This window comes from Artemia franciscana, chromosome 21 (assembly GCF_032884065.1).
Source record: "Artemia franciscana chromosome 21, ASM3288406v1, whole genome shotgun sequence".
NCBI lineage: Eukaryota > Metazoa > Arthropoda > Branchiopoda > Anostraca > Artemiidae > Artemia > Artemia franciscana.
The window spans coordinates 10,126,055-10,139,753 of NC_088883.1; the positions used below are offsets into that span (position 1 = coordinate 10,126,055).

The 13,699-nt window shown below is 34.7% G+C and overlaps 1 protein-coding gene across 1 annotated transcript in view; it reads left to right on the top strand.

Moving 5' to 3' along the window:
- LOC136040677 (putative inorganic phosphate cotransporter) overlaps positions 1-12,973 on the top strand; it is a 91,110-nt gene extending 78,137 nt beyond the window's left edge. Inside the window, exons 10-11 of the mRNA XM_065724976.1 lie at positions 6,444-6,529; positions 12,656-12,973. Coding sequence (XP_065581048.1) covers positions 6,444-6,529; positions 12,656-12,880 — 311 coding nt within the window. The 3' untranslated portion in view covers positions 12,881-12,973. The remainder of the gene's footprint in view (positions 1-6,443; positions 6,530-12,655) is intronic.
- Positions 12,974-13,699: the final 726 nt, after the last annotated feature.

Below are 13,699 nucleotides of genomic sequence, written 5' to 3' on the forward strand. Positions count from 1 at the left end.
AAGGAGCGACATTAAAACTTAAAACGAACAGAAATTACTCTATATATGAAATGGGTTGTCCCCTCCGCAATCCCTCGCTCTTTACACTAAAGCTTTTAATTGTTTTAAAAAGCAGAATTGTGGCAAAGAGTCATACTTTAGCGTAAAGAGCGAGAGATTGCGGAGGGGACAACCCATTTCATATATGGAGTAATTTCTGTTCGTTTTAAGTTTTAATGTCGCTCCTTACTTTCAGTTAAAAAAACTAGTTTTTTTTTATGTAATTTCTGAGCGTTTTTGAATTAATGCATGTTTGATTTTGGCTCTCCACACATGAATTATTAAAATGAAATTTGCATATATATTCCTTTTTTGGCTAAATGGCTTCCTCTTAGTTTTGATCAGACGTTTTTGAGAAATAAGGGATGGGGAAGGAGGCCTAGTTGCCATACAATTTTTCGGTTACATAAAAAGGCAACTATAAATTTTAATTTTTAACGAATTTTTTTATTAGTAAAAAATATACATAACTTAAGAATTAACTTACGTAACAAACTTTTATATTCATTAATTTTTATTATGTATATGAGGGGGTTTGTACCCTCGTTAATACCTCGTTCTTTACACTAAATCGTAAGTTTTGTCCTAATTCTTTAAGAATGACCCCTGAATCAGAAAGGCCGTAGAATAAATAGTTGAAATTACTAAAAATACTATAGCATAAAGAGCGAGGTATTTATCTCCTCCTAAATACCTCGCTCTTTATGCTAAAATATTTTTAGAACCCCTCATATGCGTAATAATCTCTGTTCGTTTAAGTTTCAATGCTACTCTTTACTTTCAATTGAAAAAACTTTTCCATCTTTATTTTTTCATTGTATTTTTTATAGTAATTTTAGAATATCTTGCGCCCTTTTCATTGAATTTCTGTTCCTCCATGACACATTTCTCCAAGGAAAGATCCTCCCACATAGCCCCCTCCCCTCAAACCCACCCCCACAACCAAAACAATCCCCTAAAAACGACTGTACACTTCCCAATAACCATTATTATATGTAAACACTGGTCGAAGTTTGTAACTTGCAGCCCCTCCCCCAGGGACTGTGGGGGAGTAAATCATTCCCAAAGACATAGTTATTATGGTTTTCGACTATGTGGAACAAAACGGCTATCTCAAAATTTTAATCTGTTGACTTTGGAGAAAAATGAGCGTGGGAGGGGGCCTAGATGCCCTCCAATTTTTTTGGTCAATTAAAAAGGGCACTAGAACTTTTCATTTCCGTTAAAATGAGCCCTCTTGCGATATTCTAGGACCACTTGGTCGATACGATGACCCCTGGGGAAAAGAAAAAAAAAACAAAAAACAAACAAACAAATAAACACGCACCCGTGATTTGTCTTCTGGCAAAAAATACAAATTCCACATTTTTGTAGATAGGAGCTTGAAAACTTTGCTATAGGGTTCTCTGATACGCCGAATGCGATGGTGTGATTTTCGTTAAGATTATGTGACTTTTAGGGGGTGTTTTCTCCTATTTTCTAAAATAAGGCAAATTTTTTCAGGCTCGTAACTTTTGATAATAATGACTAAATTTGATGAAACTTATATATTTAAAATCAGCATGAAAATCTGATTCTTTTGATGTATATTTTAGCATCAAAATTCCGTTTTTAGAGTTTCGATTACTATTGAGCCGGGTCGCTCTTTACTACAGTTCGTTACCACGAACTGTTTGATATCTATTGTTTTGTTTTGGTTTTCTGTAAAAAGTATAATTGAGTTTATCTAAGCTATGAATAATTAGCATATTTAGAAATGAGATTTTATTTGCAATTTCAATTTCTATGGTAAACTGTAAATTCCTATCTTACGTATTAAGGTGATCTAAAAACCCCCTAGGTTCATTTTACCCATAGTTCCAAAGTGAGATTACGTCATCCTTCTAACATCCCGAAAAGATATGTTTAAAAAAATACGAATTTAATGCTCAATTTTCGATATGCTCTACATGAATATTCGCCAGTAACCCAAAGAGAGGCGCACACATGGGTAAACCATTTGTTTGTTGGTAGAAAGAATTAAGGAATTACAAATACATTGAGTAATTGCTACAAAGTTTAGCCAAGATCATTAAAACGTCTCAATCTAATCCTGTTGAAAATCCTATTGAGTCATAATTTTCTTTGATTTTATTTTCTAATAATTGCTCAGATACTGTTGCATCGATATTTGTATACATAGACACGATGTCAAAGCTACTGATAATTGTATTTTCTGAGATATTTACGTTTTTGAGTTTTTCAAGTAAATCAACCGAATTACATATATAAGACTTTTGAGGAAAAAGCAAAGGTTTGAAGGCTGTGCATAACCATTTTCCAATATTGGATGCGGGGGCTTTCATACAAGCTACAATGGGCCTTAAAGGAATGCCTTGCAGATATAATTTTTGGTAGACCATAAAATTTTGGACAAAAGCTGACCTGGGGGAAAAATTTATTATATAACTGTGGAGTAATTATACCATTTTGTTTTAGATCTTTTAATTCATTTATAATTTTTTTTAGCAAACTGATCAGTATGATCCTGGGTCATAGTTTTATATGTAGTTTTGTCATTTAGATGTGCATGAATTTTTTTTTTGTCGTAATCTGTCTTATCCATGACAACCAAAGAATTGCTTTTATCTGCTTTAGTTACAAGGATGGGTCTTTGCGGAGTCTAGATAGAATTCTTAGGTCATACAAAATATCTGGTTTTATATTGGCGAAAGAATTAGCCTTTTTTATTATTATAAAGGGTAACAATAAGACTAACCCTAACTTTGTCCGGGTCGGAAATAGATGAACAAAATTTGTGCATAGAAGACTCTAGAGAGGACATCAAATCCGCCCCAGGAATTTGTTTTGGAAGAAAGGAGAATTTTGGACCTTTTCCGAGAGTTTGAAATCTCAATGGTTCAAGCCGGTCCAAGAGTGAATCTTGGAGCATAAATAGGGTTATTGATTGAAGATTCATTTCGTAGGTTTTCCAGTTTTTTAATATATCGTTCCCTTGATAAGCGGAAGTCATGACTATTCTTTCCAATCTAGCAACATGGTTAAAATCAGCAAAAACAAATTTTCAAATTAAAGCCTTTCTAGATATTTTCTTTCAGAGGAAATAATGTATCCTTTTTGTTTTTTGTCTTTAATAATTTGTATTAATGTTTTTAATTGTAATGTATGAGCAAATCCCTTTTCTTTTTGGGTATTTAAGTGTCATTTTAGTTTTATTGATTTTATCCTGTTGTAAGTTTTGTCTTCTTATATATTTTTGCATTGCTGAGGACGGCCCTTGGACACAGGGCCGAAATATTCATTCTAATTTGTTTCCCAATGTCTTGAGATATTCCCTATTGTTCTTCTTGTTTGTGGTGTTTGTGATGGAAAGGCAGTGTGGTCTTCGTCGTTATTTATTTATTTCTATTCTTTCAAAAAATACCAGTACCTTAACACGGAAAATGAGAATCTTAAGAAAAAGAATATTACGTTGACACGTCATTGTATCACTCACATTAATTTGTTCACAGTCATCTTCATCGTCACAGAAGGGGTGCTTTTATTAGATCAACACCAATCGGGATTCGCCTCGTATCTTGGTGACTCTGAATAACTATAGCCGATCGCACGGTCTCGCACCGGCGACTTGTCTTTCAAATGTCTGCCTTATCAACTTTACCTTAACACGGAAAATGAGAATCTTAAGAAAAAGAATATTACGTTGACACGTCATTGTATCACTCACATTAATTTGTTCACAGTCATCTTCATCGTCACAGAAGGGGTGCTTTTATTAGATCAACACCAATCGGGATTCGGCTCGTATCTTGGTGACTCTGAATAACTATAGCCGATCGCACGGTCTCGCACCGGCGACTTGTCTTTCAAATGTCTGCCTTATCAACTTTACCTTAACACGGAAAATGAGAATCTTAAGAAAAAGAATATTACGTTGACACGTCATTGTATCACTCACATTAATTTGTTCACAGTCATCTTCATCGTCACAGAAGGGGTGCTTTTATTAGATCAACACCAATCGGGCTTCGGCTCGTATCTTGGTGACTCTGAATAACTATAGCCGATCGCACGGTCTCGCACCGGCGACGTGTCTTTCAAATGTCTGCCTTATCAACTTTACCTTAACACGGAAAATGAGAATCTTAAGAAAAAGAATATTACGTTGACACGTCATTGTATCACTCACATTAATTTGTTCACAGTCATCTTGTGCAGAGTTCGATTGCAGATGGTAACAAAAGTTCAAGTCAAGTTTTATACCTTTGATTGTCAATTATATTCAGTTGTGCGTTAGTTGTTCGTAGCCAGTAAAGCCTGGCAACTCAGAAAGCTTAACAAGATATACCTAAATAGGAAACTCTCAGCATAGTGGAATTTTATAATTGGGGTATAAGAACTATATGCCATGAAAAGCCCCGCCAGGGAGTGTCCTAGGGGGCCAGGAAGTAAGGCCAGGAGTAGTTTTGTCTTACCAGGATTGACTTGGGAGTTTCTATCAACTTACTCTTTTGATGCTGTTTTTACTACATTCTCATTTCCAAGAGGTTGGGAATTGCTCTATGTGACGGTTTCCATAAATGCATTTTATTTTTGTGTTAGTCTTCTGTATTAATCATTTAGTTTAAGAAAAATAAATTATGTAGATAAAAACTCCTCATGAAAAGGATCAGTACGAGAGCAATTTTTCTTCCCAAACTCCCGTCCTCATTCCCTAGGTTTGTTTTCTTTCTCCCTCTCTCTCTCTCTCTCTCTCTCTCTCTCTCTCTTTCTTTCTCTCTCTCTATTCCAAAGTTCCACAAAAAGATCGAGCTCAATTTTTGTTCCAACTTTATTTCTAGTCATGATGCAACATAATAAGCCAGAATGTTCACTAAGGTGCAATAATAATATAATTTTAGCTCTGAGGGCCTTTTCAGCAAGAATTTTCGAAATTCCAAATCTGAAAAAAGAAACAAGCATACATACATGTTGGAACTTTTCTTTTTTTTTCTCAATTCCTTTTTAACAAAAAAAATTGAATAGTTCTGTGTATGGTCTCCACATAATCCAAAAGCTAATCACTAGACCAAAAGTTGAATGATTGTTAGTTAGGTAGTTTTACATGCCTCAGCTTTTGAATAGAAGGAAAATAATAAAAAAAAACATAAAACCTTCAAAATATAAAAAAGAGAATTATTTAGGATGTATTTTTGATTTGTTAGAATTATTTTTTGTTTTGTAAGAATTATAATTGTTTTGTATTTAGAATTTGTGAAATCTGAGGATATATTTTCGTTTTACAAGAAATATTTTTTGTTTTTTGTTTTACTTTTTTTTTATTAATTATTTTTAATTATTATTTAATTATTATTTATATTATCAATTATTTTCTGTTTTAAAATTTTTTGCCTAACAGGTATATCTTTATCGGAACCTCATAATTCTTTTTGTCCTACAAAAGAAAATTGAGTAAAGAATTACGCTCATGGTTTGTATAGATCTTGCTTATGTGTATGCTAATTCTCTCTCAGCTCTCTATATAGCTTTTCTTCTTTTTTTTCTTTTTGTCCTTCAAAAGAAAACTGAATAAAGTGTTATACTTATGCGCATGCTAATGCTCTCTATATCTCTTTTCTTCTTTTCTATTTCTTTTTGTCCTTCAAAAGAAAACTGAATAAAGTGTTATACTTATGCGCATGCTAATGCTCTCTATACCTCTTTTCTTCTTTTCTATTTCTTTTTGTCCTACCGAAGAGAACTGAATGAATCGTTTGTTTATGCTCTAATCGATCTTCGACGCTAATTACCAAGTAAACGACTAACTTTAATATGTAATATTGAGGGAGTTTTACTTATACTAAAGAATAAGGATAAAGACCCTCCTGAGCCATTGCTAGCACAAAGGGCGTCGAATCAACGTTTCAGTAGCTGGGTGTTTTTTTTACAGGGACAAGTAGCAAGCTTGCCCCCCCAACCTTGCTGCAGCAGGAATCGTTCCGGGTGCTTCTCATTGCCAAGCAGATTAAGCTAGTATAAGTATTTCGCTTATACTTGCTTCTGGAAAAATCTGCGCATCCTGCTTACTGAAGAAATCTAAACACTTCAAAAATAAAAATACAAGCAAATTCACCTTTATATACTAGCTATGTAACCATTGGTCCCAATACTAATTTAAATTCAAATAAATACTTTCTTTTTTTATCTCTTTTTAAACCTTTTAAACCAAAACAAAACAGCTGTCTTTATAACCAAGCCAAAAGCCTACTTTAATTTGTGACAATGACATAGTTTTACTTAAACCAACTTTCGAACACAATTAATATAATTAGATAGAAAATTATGAAATCTCTCTTGTTAAATACACATTTAATTGACTGATCATTGTTTTTCTACTTTTTCATATATGAAAAAACATCTTCTAGGATTACTCTTTGGAATAACAAATGGATTGGGAATAATACCCTCATGGTTTGGACCCCCTCTGGTTGGAGTAATAGTTCAAGATAATGTAAGTATCAACTCTCATCGTTTCTTACACTAAGGGGAATACCACGGAGCCCCCCTAGTATTCGTCCCAATAGTCTAATCCAAAGAAACTAACGTGACCATGTAATTCTAAACTTAACATCTGAATCAAATTGAAGCAAATTTACCTCTACTCCTAATTTGAGGATTCCGGCCCCTAGAAAGGTTAAACTTTCCTATAAGTTAATAAGAAGGCTCCCGATGGAAATTGTAGCTTTATTTAATTTTTTGAAAATGTTAGAAGGGGTGCAACATTAACAGAAGTATCACCTGTAATCGTATCTTATAGTAGGGGGAGTACGAAGGACCCTCCCCACCCCACTTCAGTATTCTTTCCAATAGTCTAATCCAAAGAAAACAACTTGCTCCTATAATTTAAAACTGAACATCAGAATGAAGAAAATTTTCCTCTACGCCTAGTTCAAGGATTTGGGCCCTTATAAAGGTTAGACTTTCCTTTAGATTAATAAGAATGTTCAAGTTGAAAATCAATAGTTAGTTTTTATTTAGTTTTTAAAAAATCAAAAAGTGTTGCAACATAAAGATTTTTTTGCAACATTTATCTTGCTTGACTGACTGAAACTTTTGACTAAATGCCCTTCAGACTTGTTTCCGTATTCTGTGTCTGTGTTTCTGTTTCTCATTGAATATGATTTTTTATTAGCCACATTAATTTTTGCTCTATAAAGCTGTTAATCGAATTTATCCACCCATGCAAACACCCAAGACAGGTAGTATTTTATTCAATATTTTTCCAAGAGGTCACAGTTACTGGATTGCACCAAGAGAGCTAATATGCCTATTTATTACTCTAAAATAGTAGATAACTGTTAAATAAACAAATTTGGTACAATGGTGCTCTTACTACTACTATTACTGCTACCACTACTCCTAGCAAATTACTGCAGCACCGAGTCACCAGAGGAAAAGACAGCTTTGGGTATTCCTCATTCACTTCAATATATTTAAAGCTTATTTTTTCACCTCTTCCATGATGTTTTAACCACGTTTGGATCCTTTCTTATTGCTTATTTTTACCCCGCATAGAATAACTTACAATCTTTGTGATGTCATGCGTAGAACATGGTCAAGCCAGATTTTGTTTCTTTGTAGCACTAAAATGCAGGATCAAAACCACATTTTTGGTAAAACATACTGTTTTAATAAAGTCAGTCTAACGAGTTCTCTTTTGGCTGTGGTTTAATGCTGTTTTAAAATTAGCCGGTTTTAGTATTGAGTAACAGTAGTGACAGCATAATGAGTTTAACAAGGAGCCTATACCTTCCAGATTCAGACAGTTTTTTTTTTAACTTCTTCAAAACACTGGTGCTTGTTAACAGGGTTTGTTTATTTTTGGTTGTTACGTAATAGGGAATGGTTACTAGTGTTAAGGATGGCGCATTCTAATGGGACTTGTCTCTTCAGGACCGGTGGGGAATCCCCACTTGTAAATGAGGAGGATACACCTGTGGGACATTAAACAATACTTTGATTGATTTAAATCTCTTACACGAAATTTTTTTTCTTTTTTGAGGTTTCATTTAATTTCACGGCATTTTTCTGCGGGAACCTTTATATTCCAAAGATTTTGTGTCAAAGTTAGGATTCCCCCTCAATGGAATAGGGTGCTAACCAGTAGGACCATGAAATTCTTTATAAAATTTTGATTCGGCTAATCTATTCCACAAAATAAGTTATTGCACTACAGGAGAATTTTCTGTCTGCGAATTCTAGAATGATTAAATGAATTGTGTGTTCCCATATGCCTGCAATAATTGACATGCAGAGGCGAAAATCGATTTCTAGAAATCGTTTAAATTTCATATTCACCTGTTTGTTAAGTAATGCTTTATAGAGTGCTATCTAATGCTTTATAGCGCATTTTTTAGTAATAGAGTCTCTTACTCTATTGAAACCTGAATGTGGTATCAGAAATAAAATAAAATTGAGAGTACCGTTATGGTTAGAATATGGTAAACCTTCATACATGATCAAAAGTTTTTCTGTTCCTCTTCACTACACAGAATTTAACAGTTATATTAGAGGCTGATCTTGAACAAACAAAACCGCAGTTTGAAACATTGATTGCATATTTTCATTGATGTTCAAACATTAACGTCTTAACTTTAAGCTCATGAAGAGTGAAGATTTTTTAAAATAAATAATTTTATTAATTGCCAGTGCAGCATAATGTACCAGCCTCGATGAAACCCTCGGGGGGCACATTATCACACCTGAGGGTTTTTTAACATGTTCTTTCAAATTCATAAACTAAAAAATGACCATTGTTTTTATTTGAACAGAGGAAACCTGCCATTTCATTCTTAGGTTGTGATGATCCTTGACAATCCCCAGCCTTTGACACTTAATGGCCAACATGTGGCACCCTCTAGCAGGTATTATCACAAATATGGTATTTCTTGGGCATTTTTCCTCACAAATATTCGTTTCTCTTAGAATCAATCGTTTAAACTTAATCCAAAAATCCTCATTAGTGTTTCTTCTGGTGACTCCTAACAATTCAGGCCAGCGTGGCATAATATACCAGCCCCTATGACACCCACTTGGAGCATATTATTACACCTTATTTTTTTTCAACCTTTTCCTCAGAAAAATAAATTTACAAACTAAAAATGACTATTGTCTTTATTTGAAAAATAAAGTCATTTCATTGTTCATATTGCGACGTTCCATGCCAATTCCCAGCTATAACACTGAATGGCTGAAATACTGCACCCTCTTGCACCCTTAATCATTTCTAAACTATTTTTACATATTTTCTTAATAATAAATTATGCTTTAACTTCGTTAGCTCGTGGTTTTGGTAAGCACACCCCTTCATGGTGCCCAAAACACACTTCAAGCCACCATGACATTATGCGGCTCCCCCCCCCCCACCCACGTGGCATTCATTTGGCATCTGTCATCATATGTACAAAATTGCCAATCCTTTTCCTACAAAAAATTTCCCGTTTATCTAATGATAACTTCTGCATGTGAACAATGAAAAACTTTTATAATATACAGTCCTTGCCCTAGAGTTGTAGGGGGATGGAATCCTTTAGATGACCTTTTGACTAGTTTGAACAAAATGAAAATTTGGGATTTTTAATCAGTGTTGAGGAGAGGGGTGACTTAAAAAGGAGAATGACGGGGACGTGGTACTCCTTAATCACTCTTCAATATTTCATCAGGGTACCTTGAAAGTTCAACTTATTGCCCTCAGACATTCCTTAGATATTACTGATGTTCCTTTTTGAGATCTCGCAAGCACATAGTGTGTTCTGGTTGCATTTTGCATCCCTGTCAACGCTTCTTTGAGGTCTTACCTTAATATCCAGAGTTCTTTGGGAGATCCAAGATCAAACATTGATATTTTAACACTGGGGAGCTTGCAAAACTTACAAAACTTGCCCTGGGGCCTAGAGGTTTTTGTCAAATGTGGAGACACAGCTACTGGACCTTGGGACCATTTTAAAGAAAATGGTAACCTTAAATTTTGATGGGATATGTTTTTGGGGGAAATGATAAAAGGGGGACTAGGTTCCCTTCAATGACCTTGAATCTAAAAGAGCACTAGAACCTCTTATTTCCAATCGACAGACACCCTCAAACGTTCTTCCGATAATACTGACACGCCCTTTTGACATAAACAGTCTTTTTTATCTTTACCCTCCAGCTACTTTTCAATATCCATCCAACATACCTTAAAATTTTAACTTAATATCCTCAGCCGTTCCTTAGATATTGCTGATAATCCCTTTTGAGAACCAGTAAGCACACAGTGTGTTTTGATTGTGTTTGGCATCCCTCTCAACAGTTCCCAAGGTTCACCTTAATATCCAAACTTTTTTTGGAAACCCAGGATCAAACATCCCTCCATTCCGCATAAAACCTGATGCATTAACAATGGGCAGGTTATACCAGCCACTGCTCCAGGGCCTGTGTTTTTGTTTGTGGGGGGTTTCAATCCCAGAGACATTGTTATTCTGACTTTGGACCATTTTTGAGCAAAATGGCTATCCTAAAATTTTGGCAGTCTGCATTTAGGGGAAAAAGAGAACAAGGGGGCTAGTTTCCCTCTGATAATTTTAACCCTTAAATGGACGACTAGAACTTCCAGTTTCCGATCGAACAGTCCCCTCAGGTGTCTCTTAGAGATTGTTGATAAGCCGTTTTGACAACATGCATACATACCGTGGGTTTTGATTATGTATAGGCATATATACTAGACCTTTAGTCTGTTTTCAACGGTCTGGCTGTTTTAGGATTTTCACCAAATGTTTTTAGAGAAATCGCAGCTACAAAGGGCATTGAAGGTGGCCCTTCACCCACTTTTCAACACCCCCTCAGCATGTCCTGAAATTTTCAACTTAACACCCACGGCTGTTATTAAGATATTACAGATCCTCCTTTTTGCTAAATTGGACACACATAGTGTCTTTTAGTTTAGCACACCCCTGAACATTCTCCAAAATTTCACCTTAATAACTTTATCCTTTTTGGATGAAAACGGAATCAAATATTTCCCCTTTCTTAAATGATAATTTCTGCATTTATAACAATGGGCAAGCTCAATGCTTTAAAATCTTTTCCCTGGGACTGAGGTGGTCGTGGTATCCCTGCAGACATAGCTATTAGACTTTTTGACTAGTTTGAATCAAATTTTTTTTTTTAATTTCGATCAGTATTAAGCAGAGGGAGCACCTGGGAAAAAACAAGGGGTAGGGGAGGTGGCTCCCCTCAAATCCGTCTTCAAGGTTTCCTCAACCTACTTTGAAAGTTTCAACTTAATACCGTCAGCTGTTACTTAGATACTGATGTTATTTCATTTTGACAACCAATAAGTAGCCTATGTAGTGTATTTTGATTGTGTTTAGAACCCCCCTCAAAAGCTTTGGGTGGTTATGTCATTTCCATAGGCATAGCACTTTGACTTTCAGATTATTTTAAACAAGATGGCTATTTCAAAAATTTGATTGAATCTTCTTTGGTGAATATTACTAAAAAGGACATGGGGAGGGAGCTGAGGTCTCTCCAACCACTTTTAAACTTCCTTCTCAATATGTTCTGGAAAGTTCCATTTAATACACCTCAAACGTTCTTCAGACATAGTACATCCCCCCTTTTGATAAACAAAGGTTATATAGTACATATTGATTTAATTTTACATACCCCTTAACTTTTTCCGAAGTTTCATATTAACAGCCTGATTTAGTCTTTAGATATTGTTGTTATTCAATTTTGACAACCAGTAAGAACATTTTGTGACTTTATTGTTTTCGGCATTCCTCTCAACTTTTTCTTAAAATTTCACCTTACTACAATAAACTTTTCTACAAACCTAGGATCAAATATGCCCTCTTTTTCAAATATAAATCCTTAAATATCGACAATGGCCATTTAGTATAACTTACAGCCCTTTTCTCGTGGTTGTAAGGGCCGTCAACCCTAGGGGCTTAAATATTTAACCCTTGGACTATTTTGAACTAAACTGCTTCCTAAGTTTATACGACAACCCCTTCCATATGAAGGGTACTTGAACGAAAAAAAATACTTTGAAGTCTTATGGCTCTTTACTGTAAGCAATGCTATTCGTATTGCTTTGAAAATGAATACAATGCTAAAAAGAAAATTTTTCATCGGATTGCATGCCTAAAAACAAATATGGCGATCCTGTGGTCTACTAATAAAACCTTTGGACAAATAAATTTCACATAGTTGAGGACGAAACTTGGATACAAAAGAAAAACCTGAAAAACTACAGTTTGTAGCATTTAGGACAAGAGAGACAGCAAACCTCTACATAGGTACTTGGCAATTGCCTAAAACCCACCATTTTAAATCTCCACCATTGTAAAGGTTTTTGGCAAAGAGGAAAAGGTTGAATATAAAAGTTTTAATAATGCCAAAAAGCTGTTTTTCTAGTTTTCTCAAGCTTATGATTACACTTAGAAAATATCATATGACAATTTTTGTAAAATTCAGAAGCTAAGTCAGAATTTCGCTTCCTAAGTGAGTTGGAAACAACAAACTTTGGCATCAATCATATAATTTGAAATAGAAACTAAGTATTTTCGTACAATAATCTTTATTTTTTTTTTTGTAGCAAACAATCGAAGCATGGCGTTTAGTGTTTTTAATGGCTGCTGTAGTGTTGGGAGCTGACGCAATTTTCTTCTTATTCTTCGGGTCGGCCACCGAACAGCCCTGGAATAAAATTCCGGAAGAAGACAGTGAAATAAGAAATATTAATGAACCCCAAGAAAAAGGTATCATCAACGAATCAATGAGTGTACATTCCAGTAGCGAGGACTTAAAAAAGGAGCATTGACTTTCCCCTTTAATAGGCGTGTGTATCAAATTTGCATTTTATTAGTCATGTGTCAATTTATTCTTATGTTATAAAATATTTCATTTTATGGTATTTTCAATTTCTTATGTTTTCCTTAAGATTAGTGGTAAATAAGATGAAAGAGGCTGGAGCCGAACTCTGACAAGCCTGAATATTCATTTTGGAGAGTATTCGAGTACTCAACAGAAATCACGTTTGCTTTCCGAATAAAAGAGAGTGATTGTGTGTATTACAGTAATATATTATGTAATATATCATTTTGTTTTTAGTTGCAATTGGTTTGCCGGTGAAACATGATTAAAATTTTTTTTCTCAATTTCTTGAAAAACCTGTAAAAATACATTCATACCTCCAAAAAATCCACAAAGTCAAAGGGATCTGAAGGTACACCCTTTCCCTCTTCCCATATTCTTTGAACGCATTTTGGAGATAAAGATATCTAGATAAACATCTCTTTAATAGTTGGAAATAAAGTTCTTGGAGTGAAAGGGGTAAAAAAAAAACACAGACTAATTGTATTAAACACATAGAAAATGATGTGGAAAATAAAAGAACCCTAAGATATAAGGGGAAAACGGGCCCAATTGTCGGGTAGTATAATAAAGTTCCTCATTGCTTTATACCGGCTTGGGTGTTGGAAAGCTCGAACTATTCGAGCTCAAACTTATCGAACGTGTCGAGGATCAGGTTTGCTGTTTAAAGTCGTATTGTGTCTTTCAAAGTTGTTAATAATGGTTGTGAATGGACTTTCCCCTAAATTGAATAAGAAAACAAGTTTTTTCAGCTGAAAATAAGAAG